At 49.8% G+C, this 20,015-nt stretch overlaps 1 protein-coding gene across 1 annotated transcript in view; it reads right to left on the reverse strand.

Moving 5' to 3' along the window:
- CEP350 (centrosomal protein 350) overlaps positions 1–20,015 on the reverse strand; it is a 1,602,561-nt gene that overhangs the window by 236,215 nt on the left and 1,346,331 nt on the right. The window contains exon 29 of the mRNA XM_085601771.1: positions 13,406–13,593. Coding sequence (XP_085457897.1) covers positions 13,406–13,593 — 188 coding nt within the window. The remainder of the gene's footprint in view (positions 1–13,405; positions 13,594–20,015) is intronic.

Here is a 20,015-nt window from a genome sequence, read left to right on the forward strand (position 1 = left end):
AGATAGTCCGTTCCTGCACAGCCTTTCCTTTCTTCGCTCCGACATACCCCATAAAGAGTTTGTCACCCACCCAGAACAATTTCAATAAGTCAAAGGAAAAACAACAGTGCTCTTTTTGATGAATCTAGACGGTGACGTTGCACTTCCTTGGCGAGATGTGGCAGAGCAGAAAAAGTAGGCAAAGTGATGGATTGGCATACATGAAACAGGGTGTCTTTTTATTGGACTTACCAGAGAGGCTCAACGACTTGGAGTGAAACGTGGATAGTGGACTCCACGACTGAGCCCGAGATCTTCCTCTTGAGTGGGATCAAGAGCGTTGGGGTGACAGACGCTAAGGAGCTTGATGGATCGCTCACTCAAGGCCTTGGCATGCACGGCACGGCAATCGGCGTAGGTCGTGTCATGGTTGTGTTCTAAGCACCAGAGGCATGCAATGTGCAGGTCCGCCACCGACATCTGTCGATGACAGGCACCGCAGGGCTTGAAGCTGTGCTTCCTAGTCGACATACCTGACACACCAGGATAAGAACGCTAAAAAAAATAATTAAAAAAACGGAGCCAAAACAAAAAAGTACAGTCAACAAGTGACTGAAGAGGTAACTCTCTCCGGATCTGCACTGACTGGCGTGACAAGGAACCTACTGATTTAGGCACGCTGGGGTGGCACCAATATAGGCACTGCGCACGTCACTTCTGGCAGCGATGACGAAGACACGCGTGGACGAGTGACACCACCTACCGGTGTGCTGGTGTACATACAGTTCAAGAAACATTTTGAAATCCAGTCTGACTCCTGCAGATAAGTCAAAGATCAGGAATCTACAACTAGACGCCTCCATCAAATTCATAATAGCATCAATTTATACTACTGTAAGTTCTACCCTCCACTCGATTGATCTCTATGATACCACGGTTTGTGTTTAACACTGATAAATTTCCCCCATTCAACTTCTGTATCATCTTACACTTTTAGATCTACCATGCCAACCTTTTTTTTATTTTGACTGTTATCTTCCTACACTAATATAAGTAGAATTATAGATAGGTAACAGTGAATAGTAGAGACGTTTTTCAACAAATGGTGCTGAGTGACATCAAATACAGAAGAAGAGCGAATATCAAATTTTCTATTCTACCTGTCGCACAAGTTACTTACTTGTGTAACAATATATCTGTAAGAGACATTAGTTAGTGATAGATTCCTTACCTTAGAATATCCCCAGGTGTGAGACTGGATCTGGAAAGTTTTAGTCAGTATTACCCCTGCGCGTCGGTAGTCGTTGTCGTGCGGTTCCGTGTACGTCGCTGGCGTCTTATTCGCTGAGATGACATAATCGGAGCTACTTAGCCGCACCCACGCGCGCTGACGTCAGTTCTGTACACGGCTTTCCGCGCCAGGAATGCAGAGCCATGCCAGAGACCGACTACTGGTGCAATAGAACTAGGGCCCTGAAAGAGATGACCTGAACCCTAGAGAACAGTTCGCAGAACAGGGAGGATGGGCAGGCGGTAAGGAATCTATCACTAACTAATGTCTCTTACAGATATATCGTTACACAAGTAACTTGTGCATCTGATAGAGACACGTTAGTGATCGATTCCTTGCCTTAGAATAGATACCCAAGCAATACCAACCACGGTGGAGGGTCTGCGAAGTGAAATCAGAACAGACCGGCCAAAGAAGCCGTCTCTCCGGACTTGACTGTCAAGGCAATAGTGCTTAGTGAAAGTATGCAGCGAGGTCCACGTGGCTGCCTGACAGATATCTTGCAGAGGGACACCGCATCCCAATGCTGTAGTAGCTGCTGTGGCCCTGGTAGAATGGGCGTGCAGCTCTACCGGAGGTTCCTTTTTAGCCAGAGAGTAACAGGCTTTAATGCACAAGACAACCCATCAGGAGATAGTCCGCTTGGGCACAGCTCTGCCTTTCTTGGCGCCCACATAGCCAAAATAGAGCTGGTCATCCACATTGCGGTTGAGATAGAATGAAAGCGCATGTTTTGGGTCCAGATGGTGAGAGTCCACAGAGAGTCTTCCTCTCTTGAAGGGTGCGGAGGCGGAAAGAAATTTGGCAGAGTGACAGTTTGCCCGAGATGAAAGGCAGTGACTACTTTCGGCAGAAAGGAGGGATGTGTTCAAAGCACAACCTTGTCCGGATGAATCGCCAGGAAAGGAGGTTTACAGGAAAGAGCCAGGAGCTCACTCACCCGCCGAGCGGAGGTGATGGCTACCAGGAAGACAGTTTTCAAAGTTAATAACCGCAAAGGACAGTTATGAAGAGGCTCAAAGGGAGCGCACATCAAGTATGTGAGAACCAGGTTCAAGTCCCATTGAGGCATAACAAAAGGAATAGGAGGGAAAAGATGAGTAATGCCTTTGAGAAATCTATTGACAACTGGGGAGTGATCAGGCAGCCTAAGAAAGGCAGAAAGGTAGCCCTTGATAGTGCCCAGAGCAGAGCACTGCTGGGCCAAAGAGAGAAGGAACAATAGGACCTCAGAAAGAGGGGCAGAAAGGGGATCTACAGCTTTTGCTGTGCACCATGCCACAAACGTGTTCCACCGACAGGCGTATACAGATTTAGTTGAGGGACGCCTGGCTGCCAGAATCACATTACAGACCTCAGGAGGCAAGTCGAATGGAATCAACTGTCGCCGCTCAATCTCCAGGCAAGGAGGTGAAGGCTGGACAGGTTCGGGTGGAGGACCGTCCCCAGAAGATCCTCCCGAAGAGGCAGTCGGATCGGGGGATCCACGCTCATACTGAGTAGCTCGGGATACCAAACTCTTCGACCCCAGTCCGGTGCCACAAGAATGACTTGGGCTCGGTCGCATCTGATCTTCTTCAGCACTCTGGGTAGAAGTGGTATAGGCGGAAAGGCATACAACAGACCGCAACTCCACTCGTGACGAAAAGCGTCTCCGAGTGAGTGCCGCCTTGGAAACTCCAGCGCGCAGAACTGCTGACTGTGCCTGTTCTCTACGGTGGCGAATAGATCTAACCGAGGTTCTCCCCACTGCTGAAAGAGACCTTGTGCCACTTCAAAGTGAAGACGCCATTCGTGATCCATCAGGCACCGGCGGCTGTCCGCCCTGGCGTTCAAAGAACCTGCCAGGTGTTGAACCGCCAAGGAAATGCCTTGACGTTCCAGCCATGTCCAGAGACGCAGAGCATCCTGACATAGGGTCCACGACCCCACCCCGCCTTGTTTTTTGGAATACCACATGGTGGTGGTGTTGTCTGTGAACACCTGCACTACCCTCCCCTTGACAGAGGGAAGGAATGCTTTCAGTGCAAGTAGGATCGCCCTGAGCTACAAAAGATTGATATGGAGCTTGAACTCTGCTGGAGACCAGAGGCCTCTGATCTCCGCCTCTCCCATTTGGCCGCACCATCCCAGGAGGGACGCATCTGTCACCACTGTGTGCTCCGGTTAGGGAAGGGAGAGGGATCTGCCGCTGACCCAACGCTGGTCCGTGAGCCACCACTGCAAGTCTTGTGCAGTGCCCTCCGAGATCTGGACTTAGTCGGACTGGTTTCCCTGATGCTGCGTCCACTGGAACTTCAGGTCCCACTGCAGAGCCCGCATATGCCATCTGTCATGGTTGAACAGCAGGATGCAGGAGGCCATGAGGACCAGCTGCCTCAGGGTCTTCTTGACCGAAACCCAGGACCGGGGCTGAAATATCGGAATCATAGCCCGAATGTCCCGGACTCGCTGTTCGGGAGGATAAAACCGAAATTGCGCAGAGTCCAGAACTGCTCCGATGAAGAGGAGCTTCTAAGAGGCAATCAGATGCGACTTCGGCACGTTGATGGAGAACCCCAGTGAATGCAGGAGATCGGCCGTAGTCGGAAGGTGGAAGACGACTGCCTGGGGCGAGCCCAGCTTCAACAGCCAGTCGTCGAGATAGGGGAAGACTGAAACCCCTGATATGCGCAGATGAGCTGCGACCACTGCCATCACTTTCGTGAACACCCAAGAGGCACTAGTAAGGCCGAAAGGGAGCACGGTGAACTGAAAGTGCTTGTGGCCTACCGTGAACCGCAGGTAACGCCGGTGGGCCGGCAGGATGGGGATATGAAAGTAAAAAGTCCAACGCTACCATCCAGTCTTGCGGGTCTAGGGCAGACAAGACCTGAGCAAGCGTGAGCATCTTGAAGCGATTGACGTTCTGGAGGTCTAAGATAGGATGCAGGCCCTTGTCCTTCTTTGGAACCAGGAAGTAGTGGGAGTAACAACCAAGACCTACTTCTGGCGTCGGAACGTGCTTGATGGCCCCCTTGGCCATGAGGGCCGCAACTTCCTGCTGGAGAAGCGCCAAGTGATCCCCCCCGACATGCGGTGGTACTGAGGCAGCATGGCTGGAGGGGTAGTCTCGAAAGGGAGGGAGTAGCCCCTTCGGACTATCTGCAGAACCCACCTGTCCGAAGTGATGGTGCACCAGTGGCGGAGGTGAAGGCGAATCCTGCAGGCCACTGGCGTTTGGTGGGCCTGAAACACCAGACTAGGAAGGTTTTGAGGCAGTGGTAGCAGGGGCGGTGGTGGACTGATCCGTCTGCTGGCCCCGTGCCACACTTCGACGGGCCCCCCAACTGCGGTTGCACTGAGACTGTGGCTGCGCAGGCCAGCGGCTCTGAAAGGAACGCGTTTGGGCGCCTCGTACCTGACCTCGAAAGGAGTGAAAGGCAGACCCCAAGGGAGCGCGCATGATGGCAAGGACTGGGCTGTAGCCCGGGAGTCTTTAAAGCGTTCCAAAGTGCTATCCGCTTTGTCACCAAAGAGGCGCGTGCCATCAAAGTGCATGTCCAACAAAGTGTTCTGGACATCCCGGGAGAAGCCAGTTGTCCTGGGCCAGGCATAACAGCGTAGCGCCACTGTTGTGGAAATTGCTCTGCCGAGAGAGTCGGCTGTGTCAAGGCCACAAAGGATAGTGAATTTTGCAGCATCTCTCCCCTTGGTAATGGGCTTGGGAGAGTATCGCTCGAGCTTCCACTGGACACTGAGGCAGCACCTGTGCTACAGTGGCCCACACAGAGTGGGAATAGCGGCCCAACAGGCATGCAGTATTCACCACTTGCAACCCGGAACTGGCAGAGGTGAAAATCTTTTTCCCAAACTGCTCAAGTTTTTTAGATTCTTTGTCCGGAGGTGCGGAAGGGAATGTGCTCGGAGAAGTAGAGGGCTGGACAACCAGACTCTCAGGCGTTGGGTGTTGCGTGACAAAACTGGGGTCTCCCGGGGCCGGGCGATGGCGTCGTGCCATATTCCTATCCACAAGAACCCTTGTGTTAGGCTTGGTCCAGGTGCTTAACAAAATGTCTGTAAGCGCGTCATTAAAGGGCAGTAGAGGCTCCGCTGAGGAGGTCGCCGGCTGCAGCACCTCAGTCAGGAGATTGGTCCTGATAGGAACGGAAGGGAGCTCGAGGTTAAGAGCCTCAGCTGCCCTACGCAACACCACAGAAAATTTCCCAACCTCCTCCGTAGCTACGGAAGAAGGGGACAGTGTACCAGGGTGCGGAGAGAAATCCAGATCGCCTGGACTTTCCATATCACCCTCCCACTCCGGTTCATCCTCAGATTGAGCTGCGAGAGGGTCCTCAGACCCCCCCAGTACTCCCCTTGGTCCACCGGCTGTTTAAGAGGCTGGTAAGGACGAGGGGCCCGGGGAAAGGAAATAAACTCCCCACCTGGAATAGGAATTGGAGGATAATAGACCAATCCAGGCTCGATGTAGGCTGGCCCCGTAGGCATCGGCGTTGTGTCCGGCGTCGGCCCGGAGGTGGAGCTGAGGCCGGAGCCAACGGCGCCGCAGGGTATCTTGCCCGCGCAGCCGGGCCCAAAGGTGGCGGCATGGGAGCAGAACCACCCAACGTGTCCACGGGGCCCAAAGGCGCGCTGGAGGGGCCTGATGGGGCAACCCATGGCCGACAGGAATACCTGTATTTCTTCCAGAGTTGCGTACGGCCCCAGGATAGGCGGGTAGGCCGCAGGCAACAACGGAGGCTCCACCGGAGCCACGGGGGAGTGACCACCTGCCCCTTCCACCGCATCCCGCGACCGGTGAGGGGTAGACGAAGAGGGGCGTTACTTCTACGATTTCTTATGGCGCTTTGACTTACCTGTCCCCGATTCCGACGAACGGTGGTGTCACCCCTGCGACCTGTCCCTCGACCTCCCACAGGAGCGGGACCTCGAGCGTCGTGAAACCGATTACCGGGCCTCAAACAACTTTCAGGAATGCTCCTGCAAAGCCTTCGGCGCCATGGTCCAACAATCGGGGCACGTCTCGTGGTCATGTGTGTGCCCCAAGCAGAAGAGACACACATCATGCGGGTCCACCACTGACATGTTCCGACGGCAGTCCCTACAGGACTTAAACCCGGGCATCTCTACTGCACCAGAAGTTGAGTACTCGACAAAGCAAGAGAAACAAGTCTCAGAAATAAAGTTGAAATATTAACTAGGAGTACCGCTCTCTCTCGAATCTGCGTTTGCTGGCACGGAAAAAGAACAGACGTCCGCACGCGCGGGTGCGTCTAAGTAGCTCCGATGACGTCATCTTGGCGAATACGAAGCCAGCGACGTACGTGGAGCCGCACTACGACGCCTACCGACTCGCAGGGGTACTGCTGACGAAAACCTTCCAGATCCAGTTTGACGCCCGGGGGTATTCTAAGGTAAGGAATCTATCACTAATGTGTCTCTTTCAGATTGATTATATTGTTGTCTCTTTCTACATGTATCATTCAATTTTCTCCTCTATTCTCCCATCTTCCTTTTTTTTACATAAATAATGATCTGCTCCTGCTCTTACCATTCTACCTGTATTATTGTATCCTCCATTTGTAATTATACACTCTTATAATTCTACTTTTATCAATCTCCCCTCTTCCTGTGCTTCATCTACAATTAAACACTTTTCTAATTTCACCTGTATAACAGTCTTCTCTCCATTTTACCAGTTTAGGTAAATATTCTTACCACTCTCCCTGTAACAAAGTACCATCTACCAAACTCCTAGTGAATAAGATCTCCTTTTGCACACATTATTCTATCTATAGTACTATATAATCCCCAATTACAATCTGCCTTTATCTATCTTCTTCCTATTCAACTGTATCCCTCTTTTATCTTCCTATTTGATTCTGTTGTTCTATTTTTTCTCCACTCAACCGGTTTCAAGTCATTCTCTTCTCACTTAACATGTAATATTCTACATTCCCTCAACTAAACTTGCATAATACCACACCTTCCTTCTACTTGAATCATTCCATTATCTTCTACTGGTACCATCAAAACATATCCTATTTTCGGGGCCATGGCTTGAGAGCTGATCATGATGGTGGATCTTTAGCGGAGCTCCGGACCTCGCTTCCGAGATATCCCAAGATTCGTACAGCTATCCGATCCTGCCGACATCCAAAGATCGGTGATGCACGGAGGAACATGTAGGGCCAGTAATGAGCCTTGTAACATCCGCGGGGCACCGAGAACACGCAGGGGTGGGGCACAGGCAGGAGTGAGGCCTACGCGACATCGGCCAGCACGAACATGACGGTGAGGAGTGGAGGAAACAGTCAGAAGGAACCACGCTACATTCCCAGCGAGAGGTTGTGGCGCGCTATACGTGGGCTGTTGGCGACAGCGGAACCCCCCCATGTTGTGCGCCCCAGTCGTGATTTACAAGTGCGCAGAGCCTGCAGCGGGACCAGCTGCTGTGGGCCCAGAGAGGGGGGTCGGCAGCTGCAGGGAGATGTCTGAGGTCCGGCAGTGGTCGCATCAAAGCCCGAGGGAACCGGTCAATCTAATTGGGCCGACACCAAGAAAAGGGGCAGAGAACCAGTGACCAAGGTGAGTCGCTAGAAACAGCGCCGGTGGCAGAGAGAGGCGGGGTGAATGCGCGGCCTACGACCACGAGGCGAGACCGGCCAGGATCCTAACTCACAGCTCTCATTACAACTTGGGCGAATGGATCTTAGACCCAACACCCAGCGAACACCACAGGGATTATACGGTCATGGCCACAGCCCCAACAAGAGGAGCTAAATCCTGTGAAAGAAAGCCCAGACTCCTTACGCGACTGTGGAAGCCGGGGATCCGGGGAGGGGCATTCGGAGAAGAGGCATTGAACAGCGGCAGTAAACCTCAGTAGTCCCACCGGGATGTGAAAAACCGGAACCACTGAGCAAGGCGCCTCTGGGTCCCAGAGCTGAAGGGAACAAGGACAGAGAAAAAGACTACAGCGTAGTGCCCCCGAATGAGGCCTAGCGACAACCCGGGACAGACCAATAAAATGGACAAGTACGCAGTCCTGAGGCAAACAGTGGGAGCCCAGGAATAGTGGACATAAGAGCCTGCGGAACCCTCCCAAAGTGCAATAATGGCAGCAATAACAAACCTGAAAGGAACCATAGAACCTAAACCAGATGCAGTGACTCCAGACGTGAATCTCCTGTAGGCCAACTTCTGCAATATATCTGACAAGGTCACCGTGATGGAGACAGATGGCGCACTTGCAAACCAGCATGAAACGCCTCGAAGAACAAGTTTTGACCCTCACAAAACAGTAAGAGGTAATGGCTGCGGAGCTGGAGGAGAAGGAAGGGCAGGATTGCAGAAACAATATTAGACTGGTGGGGGTTCCGGAAGGCATGGAGAGACTGAGCGTCAATCTGTTTTTGGAGGACTTAATAATTAATCATTTAAAGCCCAAAAGACTCTCCAATTACTTTACCACAGAACGTGCGCACAGAGCACCCATACCCAAGCCGAAATCTGGTGCCCTACCCAGAACAATTATTGCACGGGTCCTTAACTTTCGAGATAGAGACGCGATTTTGAAAGCAGCATACACACACAGATCTCCACCACGAAAACGCAGTGATCCGGTTCTTTCCGGACTTCACACTACAAGTCCAGAGGCAGAGACGGACGTTTGAGGTAGTCAAAAGAGGATTGCGCAGCAAAAATCAAATATACAACGCTGTTTCCAGCAAAACTGAGATTAGTTGCCGAGGGGAAAATCTGGTACTTTAACACAGTAGAGGAATCCTGGGAGTGGCTTGAAGGCTGGCGTACAGTGGATCATTATCCCCAACGAGATAGACGACGGGGACCACAGAAAGACAAACCAGGGGGGGATCAATAACAAAGAAATCGTCCAGAAGGAGAGTCTGGACTAAAAGCAATCCGGACACACTACGTTGGCAATTGAATGCACAGGATTGTACATTCTATTAAAGTTGGTAGGGGGAGATAATTAATGGTGGATGTGACGGGAATGGGAAAGACAACAGACCAATGGTCCGAGGTGTTGTCGGCAGGAATAAAGCTGAAGTTGAGGGACTTTGGGGTGTGAGGGAGGTCGAGGACAGTGCTCTAAATTGTTCAGGTTCTGCCAACCCCCGTGTATTTACTAAGTTAAGGGGTGACAGGCACTCTGCGAGTTGGGGAGGTGGGTGGTTGTTGAACCCGCCTAGCAGGGTAGCAGAGGGGGGGGGGGAGAGTATATAGTTGGGATATGAAGTATTTTTGTTATCTTGGAGATGTTTATCACTTGTTACAGAGATTGCGGGAAATGTACAGTATCAAGGGAATGAAGCGTTGCGATTGATGCACAAATGGTTATTGACGATGCAATGGTTTCCCAAATGGAAGGTCAAAATGTAAGGGCGCAGACTCAGGGGGAGGGCCAATGTGACATCAATCTTAGAATCCTGTCTTGGAATGTAAACGGTCTGGGTAATCGAATCAAACGCACAATAGTCTTACAGTACCTTCACAGACACACCCCTGACCTGGTGCTGCTTCAAGAAACACATATGAAAGGCAACAGGTATAAAGCACTGGATAGATATGGCTACAAGTTTGTAGCATGCTCAGGTTACACAGCGGGTTCGAGAGGGGTAGGGATATTGCTAAAGACTGCACTTCCCCTGGTAGCGAGGAAGATCTGGCATGACCCGTTAGGGAGATACGTGGCGATCAAAGGGGCTTGGGAGGGACAGACCCTGGATATTATCTTGTGTTAAATACCGCCAGTTATGCACATAGATGCATTGTCGGCATTGGGAGCCTTCCTAGTCTACCTCCTGCCGGGGATCCTCATTTTAGGTGGAGACATGAACTCCACCATAGACCCAGAGAGAGACAGAGAAACTAAGGCCAACAGAGGGCAGGGGATGGAGCCATTGCGAACATTCATGGAAGCCATGGGCCTGACGGGTCTATGGCGAGTACACAATCCCCGAGAGCAACAATATACTTTCTGTTCAGCAGTGCATGGCAGTTACTCTTGCCTAGACCATGTTTTGACACACAGGGGGAGTGAAGGGTGGTTCCGAAACACCCGAATCAAACCTCGAGGGATCTCAGATCACTCACCGGTGGAACTGGCCCTGCAGGGCCCATCGAGAACAAACATACTGCCACCGAGAATAAACCCCTGGGTCTTTAAGAGTAAGGATCTAGTTGACCAAATTAAGGAGAGGGCACAACTCTATTTCCAAGAAAATTAGGGGTCAGTGGATTCGGCATGTACCTTATGGGAAGCATTTAAGTCATTGATAAGGGGACATATTCAGGCTCATCTTGGGGATGTAAAAAAGAAAAAAAAGATTCAGTGGGATACATGAGAAGGAGAGTTGCCACGCTGGAGACCAGAATTTTAGCCGGGGAAGAAGCTGACCCACCACTCACGCATCGTATTAACATTAAAAAGCAGGATAAGAGAGACGTAGCGGACAACGCCGCAAGATCTGCTACGTTAGCAACACAAAGAAGGCTATACAACCTAGGCGATGAGGCTAACAAAATTATCGCATGGTTGGAATAGAGGGATAGGGAAAGAAACTGGGTGGCGGAGATATGTGACTGTGACTCCAGGTGTGGGGGGGGAGGGGGAATACACACCACTGGCGAGGGAATAGGGAGGACCTTCGCGGAGTACTACAAAGGGGTCTATACCTCCAACCCTGACAGAAGAGAACATGGAGAACGATACAACGACCAAAGAGATTATAGGAGCCATACAAGATCTGCAGGCAGGGAAGGCCCCTGGGCCTAATGGCCTGCCAGCTGAGTTATTCAAGGGCACAGCGAGTGTATTGGCACCGTACCTCCTGAAAATGTTTGATGAGGCTAGAGACAGGGGTTGCCTACCACCAGACCAGCGAACACCCACCACTGTGGTAATACCTAAGGGTGGCAAGCCACTGGAACAATGCATTTCCTACAGGCCGACATCCATATTAAACATAGAAGTTAAAATCCTGCCCAAAGGCCTGGAGAACCGCCTTTGGGGGATGATCACGACGCTGATACACCCCGACTAGTCCGGATTCATGCCCCATCGAAGTACCAGGCTAAATCTGAAACTTCTGTATGGAGTGATGCACCCGACCAAATCCCACTCTGGGGAGGAAGCAGCACTGCTGTCGTTGGATGCACGTATGGCGTTCGACAGTATTGAATGGCATTACCTGTTTGCAATCCTGGAGAGATTTGGGTTCGGTCCCCGGTTCCAATCCTGGATCAGGTTATTATATATGAATCCACTGGCAAGGGTGCGGGTGACCAGCTCTGTCTCCCGATCCTTCGCCCTGCATAGAGGGACGAAGCAGGGGTGCCCACTGTTCCCCGTCCTATTTGTGCTGGCGTTGGAGCCGCTCACGGCATGGGTGAGAGGGGATCCGGTGGTGTCCGGAATAACAGGGAAAGAACGCATATCCTTATATGCAGACGATGTCCTACTGTATGCCACAAGGCCTCATTTTACAATCAGTAGGCTTTTACACATTTTTCACTTATTCGGGGATATTCTGGGTATCAAATTAATTGGGATAAATCCCTCAGGTTCATGCTCTTGGATGGACCAGCGCCAACACTCCTGGGAGAGACACAGCTCCAACCTAAAGATAGCTTCAAATATCTAGGTATTACTATTGCCAAAACGGAAACAGAATTTCTGGAGGGAAATTTGCTGCCCCAGCTAGAACGCCTGAAAGGTGATGTCGCTCATTGGAGGAGGTTGCCGATCTCCTTGATGGGGAGAGCGGTACTCTTCAAAATTATGTCATTACCACGCATGCTATATGTTCTCCAAAACAACCCATATAAGGTACCTGATAAGTTTTTCAGTGATGTGGATAGCGAATTGCGGAATCTATTGTGGGATGGGGGTAATAATTTTGTTTGAAGATTTACATAAGGAATACCAGCAAGCGGATACAGAGAGATATAGGTACATGCAGCTGGGACATGCACTCCGTAGACATATTAAAGAGGGGGAACGAGTTCCAACGTACGGCCCCCTGCAGGATCGACTTCTTCTGGATCCAATTCCATAAAAGGCACTATCCCTCACATACAGAAAGATTATTAACAATTCACCCGATCCCTTGAAGACTCTGCGAGAAGCCTGGGAAGCACACATCGGTCTATTGGAAGACTATGATGGACCAAGGCCATACAAAGCCGGGAGGTAGCAGTCAGAACGAGATTTAGGCTAGTCCAGCTATGGATCCTTCACAGATCCTACTCCACAAGCGCAGTCATGCACAAGCTAGGACGAACCCATACAGACCTATGCATACGGGGCAGCGACCAGAGAGGCACCTATTTCCACACTATCTGGGAGTGCCCAGTTATACAACAATACTGGGGAAAAGTAATACGAGTTATGTCAGAAGTCCTTGGGCAGGAAATACCCATAGATGCCAGATGGCACATACTATGTGTAACAGGCGAGCAGACATGGCCGAAATACCAGAGAATTTGGCTATTTGTGGCGGCAATGGTGGCCAAGAGGAATATTGCCAGGGCGTGGGGAGCTGCCCTCCCCCCAAGGGTAGGTCAATGGAAAGCCGATCTTGACTGGTGCAGGCCTGCTGAAAAGATTGTTTACAAGAGTAGGGGATGCCCACGAAAATGGGAGAAAATATGGCACCAATGGGGGATCTTTGAGGTTGGGAAGATACTGAGACCAATAACAGGTGGGAAAAGAGGGTTACCGATGATCAATCGTGTTACAGTGATGAGATCCAGAATAACTGTTATACTATTGGATTATTGACTCGGATTTGTATGCTTCTTTGTTCACGTCACCAAATCGCCTGTCAATGATATACTATACACTGCAACGGACGAAAGTTTAATAAAAAGATTAGACATAAAAAAAACATATCCTATTTCCTTTCAAGATTCATCATGACTTCATCCTATTCTACCTGTATCCTCCTACCACGTATAAGTATTTTGTTACCATTATCACCATTTGAAACGTTTATATATTTACTACCTCTTTACTTTTATTCTTCACACTCCATCATCTTCAACTCATTATTTCAAAACCGCCCTAAATCAATTAATTGCTCTTCAACATGCCTATTAATAACTTACATGTTTACTGGGAGGGATAGGTGGCTTTGACTCCTGTGAAGAAGCAAGATCTTCAGTAACTGCACTGTGATCGAGCTGCTCCGTTGGATCATGGCTTCTGCTTTCAGCGGGGAGGCTACCCAGCTCCTCCGGGACTGAGCTTTCACTGTGCAGGCGGGAGGAAGGGATAGGGGACTCCCTTTCACTGCCTATTGTAGAAAGTGATAAAGGAGACATCATTTTCACAAGTAGAGGTAAACAATAGCATTTGTAAGTACAGTTCACTTTTTGAAATAGCAGCATTATGTTGCTTTTAATAGGAGTAATTCTAACTAAACAGGTGCTTCTCTGTTGGCAGACTGAGGAAAGAAAGTCAATGTTGGATCACTACCCGATCCTGTCTCCACTGATATGAAAAATACCCACATTCCCCTGACTCAGCAAAACCTACTATATATTCACAATTCCAACAGTCCTGATGCGAATTTTCGCTATCCGCATTTCCCTCACACTACAAAGGTTTCTGCAATATTTTCACTCGCAACTCACCACAAAAAAAGCCACAATCTCCATTTCATTTGGATTATACCCGACTTATCCTACCCTAATGGTGAAGTGCTGCAACACTGAGAATATGATTATTAGTATAAGTAATTCAGTTACCATAAGTCAACAGTTTGCTGACCATTAAAAATATATTGAGATACATGTACCTGACAAACTTGACTAGATCTATAGCTTTCAAACTGTTTGACAAACAAAATGCATCCATTCGACACTCAAGACCGGTCTATTTAAACTTTAACCTAAACACCGAGCCTGCCGCTTGCCTGTGGCCTACAGTTCCTGCTTGTTCCAGTCTGACCCATTAACACTATAGCTGCCCGGGTTTTCCCACTCATCCGTCTTCCAGCCAACAGAAGCCCCACTCAACCCAGAACCTACTTAATGCAAGCCGCAGCGAGCCCACACAGCGGACGTGCCAAAAGAGCACCAAAGGCAAGCCCAACTGCACCCATCCATGCCTGGACCATGCCCAGCACCACAAACCCTTCCTCTCCCGCCACCCGAAGATAACCCATTGCCAAGCGCTACAGCCCTGATACCGCAACAAACACTGGAACCATGCTCCATGATACAACTTTCCACCTGCACCCACTGCCACTTCACCTGCCACAGCACACACACACCAGCCCACTAACCAGCCCCATTCCTGAACACACCACAGAAATCACCTAAACAAAAAGACCAACTCGTATGAGCCCTTCTCAACACACGCTCACTACAAACAAGCCACCCAGACTTGGGACCTCATCTCCGCCCTCACACCTGACGTCCTCTTCCTCACTGACACCTGGCGTAACCCCACATACGAGCCTGACATTGCCACTGCAACACTCGAAGAATACAAGATCACGCACCACCACCTCATTACAAACCTGGCGGAGGGATCGTCGTCATACAAAAGGAATCCATCTGATGCACCACCACAAATGACAACATCACCTCAGCCATGGAACACCTCAACTTCCGACTCCAACCAGACAGAAATCTACCACCAGGGGCACCCTCGCCTACCGTCCTCCAGTACCTCACCCAGCCTTCTGCAACTTCATAGACGACAATCGCCCCCTCGCCGCAAACTCCAACAACTACATTTTCCTTGGTGACCAACTTCCATCTTGACGACCACAATGACATTAACACTACCAACCTCCTTGACAACATGAACATCAGACTCACCCAACTCGTCCATGACCCCACGCACACCGCAGGGCACATGCTAGACTCCATCTTCACCTCCAGCGACCTCATGAGGTACAGCCACACCATGGAACTCACCTGGACCGCCACTCCATCATCCACTTCAACCCTTCGCTGACCTATGCCATCAGTCTGCCCCAAAGCCCCCCACCGCAGCTGGAGCAAAGTCTCAAAGGACAGATGGATCAATGCTCTCAATGTGACCCACCCCATCTCCCTAACAATCTAGACCAGAGCGTCAAACAAACAATTGGATCACCATCTACGCCGACAGAGTCTCTCCTATTGGCAACAATACCCACAGAAGGTCCACAAAGCAGGCTAGCTGGTACAGTGAAGACCTAAGAACCGCTAAATGACACTGTAAACAACTGGGAAGGAGATGGAGCACAAGCAACGACACAACCGACAAGGTCGCCTTCAAGACAGCCCTCAACCTTTACCACAGACAGTTGAGAGAATCGAAGAAAAAGGCCTTTGCCTCATGCATTGAATCAAGCTCACTAACAGCAAAGAGCTTTAACATCATAAAACAATTATCCAACCCCTTGGCTTCAACAAACTACATTACCTCCCCACAGCAACTCTACGACAACCTTGCAAACTTCTTCCACGAGAAGATCGCCAACATCTACTAAAACTTCAAACCCCAGCCAAAAGGCCACCCACCAACTTCTTCAAGCAACAGAACAATCCCACTACAACCACAGACATCTGACTAACCGAATGAAGCAAGGTTGCCCCACAGGACACTGCCTCCATCATGAACTCGGTCCACTCAGGGGCCCCAACCAACCAACGCCCTCACCACATCTTCAACCTAGGCGATGCCTGAATCAGCCAAGTACTCATTATCTTGTTCAATGCCTCAAATGCCACGGCCACCTTCTCCTCCCAAAAGCCTGGAAACATGAAGAAGTCAACACCCTTTAAAAGAAACTATCGGCAGTCCCCAGCAAACTCAACAACTACCGACCAAACTCCCCGTTTCTTTTCCAGGCCAAAGTATTAGAAAAAGCCATCAATCAACAACTCTCCTCACCTCTGGAATGGAACCTCCTGCTCAACTCCTCCCAATCTGGATTCCGCAGCTACCACAGCACTGTGATAGCCCTCATCAGAGCCACTGACGAAATCCGAGCCCTACTTGACCGAGGAGAGACTGCGGCTCTGATACTCCTAGACCTCTCTGCAGCCTTCGATACAGTCTCCCAACACATACTCATCACAAGGCTGCACAACATAGGCATCAAATGAGCTGCTCTCAGATGGATCGCCTCTTTCCTTACCGGAGGAACACAAAAAGTCAGACTTTCCCCCTTCACCTCTGAACCCAAGGAAATCAACTGTGGAGTACCCCAGGGGTCCTCGCTCAGCCCCGCCCTCTTCAAAACTTATATGAAACATCTTCCAGCATCGCCAGAACCCACAGACTCAACAGCTTATCCTATGCCGACACACATCTCATTCTCACCCTCATCAAAGACACCACCAACACCAACTTCCACAACTGCATGACAGACATTGCCAACTGGATGAAGGACAACTGCCTGGAGCTTAACATGGACAAGACAGAGGCACTGATTTTCGGATACAAACTCTCCCTATGGGATGAATTATGGTGGCCCTCAGAACTCTGACCTACTCCCACACCCACACTAGGAACCTAGACATAATTCTGAGCAAGTTAACCATGCCAACTCAGGTCAACTCCCTCTCCTTCTCCTCCGTCTTCATCCTCCACATGCTTCGTAAGATAATGAAATGGCTAGCCCAAAGACATACAATCACCCAGACTCTAAGTTCCAGCTGACTGAACTACGGCAATGCTCTCTACGCAGGGATCGGAGCTCACCTCCTCTGATGACTACAAACCATACAGAACGCCGCAGCCAGACTCGCCCTGGATATCCCTAGCCAAACCCACATCACCTCCTTCTTCAGCGAACTCCACTGGCTCCCTGTACAGAAATGATGCTAGTTCAAGCTCCTGACCCATGCATACAATGCCATATACAACTGCAGACCAGTCTTCTTGAACCACAGCCTGAACTTACATTAGCCCACCAGATACCTCCGCTACGCGTCCCTTTCTCTAACAGTCACCCCCACATCCGACGTAGCATATGCAGAGGTTGCTCCTTCTCCCACCTAGCAGAGAAGACTTAAAACAAGCGACTCATCTACGGTCCTCATCATCTCTTCTGGAGATCTGAAAGTACCTCAAGACCTGGCTATCAACTGGACCCTGCCAGCACCTGTATACCCTCATGGGTGGCAAGTAGCGCTCTACAATCTACTGATTGCTTAAATTTAAATTAATTGTAGGGAACATCCTCTCCACTAAAAAAGTGACTGAAGAAAAAACATAATTGGCGCACTAACAGCACTTCAAATGGCAGTGGATCTTAAATAAGGAATCCCTCTGACAGACAGTTTACACTGACTGTATGGAACTTTGTTTATTATTTTATTTACAGAATCGCTAAGGAGGGATTATGGAGTGTTCATGGTAACTGCCTTTGCTGCAGGGGAGACTGCTGTATGATTTAAAGAGGTCATATCAGCAGCAGTCCATTTGACAGTTGTTTGCAAGCAAATACACATGGGGAAGTGGTCTCCCTGGTAGTCTGACTAGTGCATTTATTGCAGTATCTGAAAGACATCTTAGCTGAGGGGATGCCTATAAGCTGCTCTGACATCTTGAAGGTAGCTTTTAACCCCATGAGTGCCCCGCCCTTTCCACGCCCTGTGCCGGGCGTTTCATTGGGTTTCTCGTCATGGGCACAGCGCAACCGCGGCCCATGACGAGACCATCTCGTCATGGGCACTCAAGAGATTAATGCCCTTTTAATGCCATACCGGTTTACTCTTGACTTGAATACATTAGGCTCAATTCACAAAACATGCAGAAGTACTCCCAGCAATTTCCTCTACTTCAGGGAAATACATTGGCAATTTTTTAGAATGTATATTCCCAGTATGACGTCTGGAAAGCTGCACCATTCACAGCTTTCAATGTATGATACAGGGAAAGTCATTGGGCTTTTGCCAACACTGGTATTCCAGGTATGTTTTTTTTCTTATCACCCAGGAAAATGAATGAATACAGCTCACTGCAGGGACAAATCTCCCAATAATCAGGGGAACCAGAGTCCAATGTTCAAAAATGTACAAACCTGTGGGTGTGTCGGGCCCTAAATTTATTTAATGGGTTCACTTATTATATACTGACCCTTGTGCCCGAGTGCGCTCAGGTAGAGAGGTCTCAGACCTATTTAGCCTATACGGAGTACCAGACAGGGCTGCCCTCTCTCGCCGCTCCTGTTCACGTTTGCGATGGAGCCTTTGGCTGAGAGACTTCGCAGAACATTGGTCACGTGGGGGATTAGAACAGGGAAGACCACCCCTAGGGTCTTCCTTTATGTGGACGACGCCCTGATATACCTTCGTCGTCCGACCCACTCTATACCCATGCAAGTTATGCAGTAGTTCAGGGAGATTTCCAGGTTATCGGTAAACCCCTACAAATCCAGACTCTACCCTATGGGATCCCTGACCAGAATACCACTTGATAGCCTTTCCCCAGTAGAACTTCCTTGGGAATTAAGTGACGTCCGATATTTGGGAATTTGGCTGTCGCCTACTGAAGAGGTGTTTTTTGGGCTTAATATTGGTAAAAATTGTGTAGGGACTGCGTACCTCCATATGATTCTGGAGGGACTTGCCTCTTTCCCTCATGGGAAAAATTACCATCGCAAATATTATATTGCTTCCCTGATGACTATATGTACTCCAGGGCACACTGTATGAATTCCAAGATAATACTTTAAAACAATTGACAGCCTCATTATTGACTTATTATGGGTGGACAGGCGTGGACCGGTAGGGCCCTAAACTTCGCAGAGACCATAGTTCCGGGGCGGCACTGAGGTCCCTCACTTGGAGCTCTATTATATGGTGGCACACTTGCAACACACCGTCTCTTGGCTGGATCTGGGGGACTCCTGGCAGAGGACCCTTTTGGACGGCTCTCATGCAGATGGTGTGCTTCCTGCATTATTGATGAATGGCTCTCGGGTCCCCCCGATACACCCTTATTTAATACGCCAGGTAGCGGAGGTATGGGAAGGGGTGGTTAAGAGAGTGATACATCGTGCTCCTTATGCCCCGGATTTAACGCTTTGGATTCTGCAACCTTTTTGCATGATATCAGAGTTGAAGCCGATCCAGAGATGGAAAGATGGAGGAGGTATTACTTTGGGGGACTTATACCCACGGGGAAGTTTTATTCCGTATGCCACTGCAATGGAGTCTTTTGTACTTGCCTCGAGTCAATTTTTGCACTATAAATGAAAATTTTGGCCACTGCAAGGGTAATATGGCCTACCCATGCCCCGCGCAGTTCTAACACCCTAACCAAATTGCTGGGGATGGCAGGCTGCCAGCATCTGGTTAAACATCTTCACAGGGACCTGCGCAGGACCTCCCAGAGAGGCGTCCCCCCAATTCAAAGTGGGAGGGGTGATTAGTGGAACCCCTAACGGGGAAGGACTGAACGCATATCCATGAGGGGGTCTGCACTGCCAGCTCCAAAGCCAGGTTTAAACTCATACAATATAACTTTGTTCACCAAACTTATCTCTCTCCAAAAACCTTACATACCATCAACCCTGCACGCTCCGAATCATGCCAAAGCCTGACAGCAGATTTTATACATATGATCTGGGACTGCATAGCTCTCTCGCCCTATTGGTGGTTGGTCCTGGACAATTTAAATGGGGCCTCTGGGTGGCAGATACCGTAGAAAATATGACAAGTGATACTGGTTCTGATCGCCCCTCGGGTAAGAAACTTAGCATATTTG

Source organism: Triturus cristatus, chromosome 4_2 (assembly GCF_964204655.1).
Source record: "Triturus cristatus chromosome 4_2, aTriCri1.1, whole genome shotgun sequence".
Classification (NCBI taxonomy): domain Eukaryota; kingdom Metazoa; phylum Chordata; class Amphibia; order Caudata; family Salamandridae; genus Triturus; species Triturus cristatus.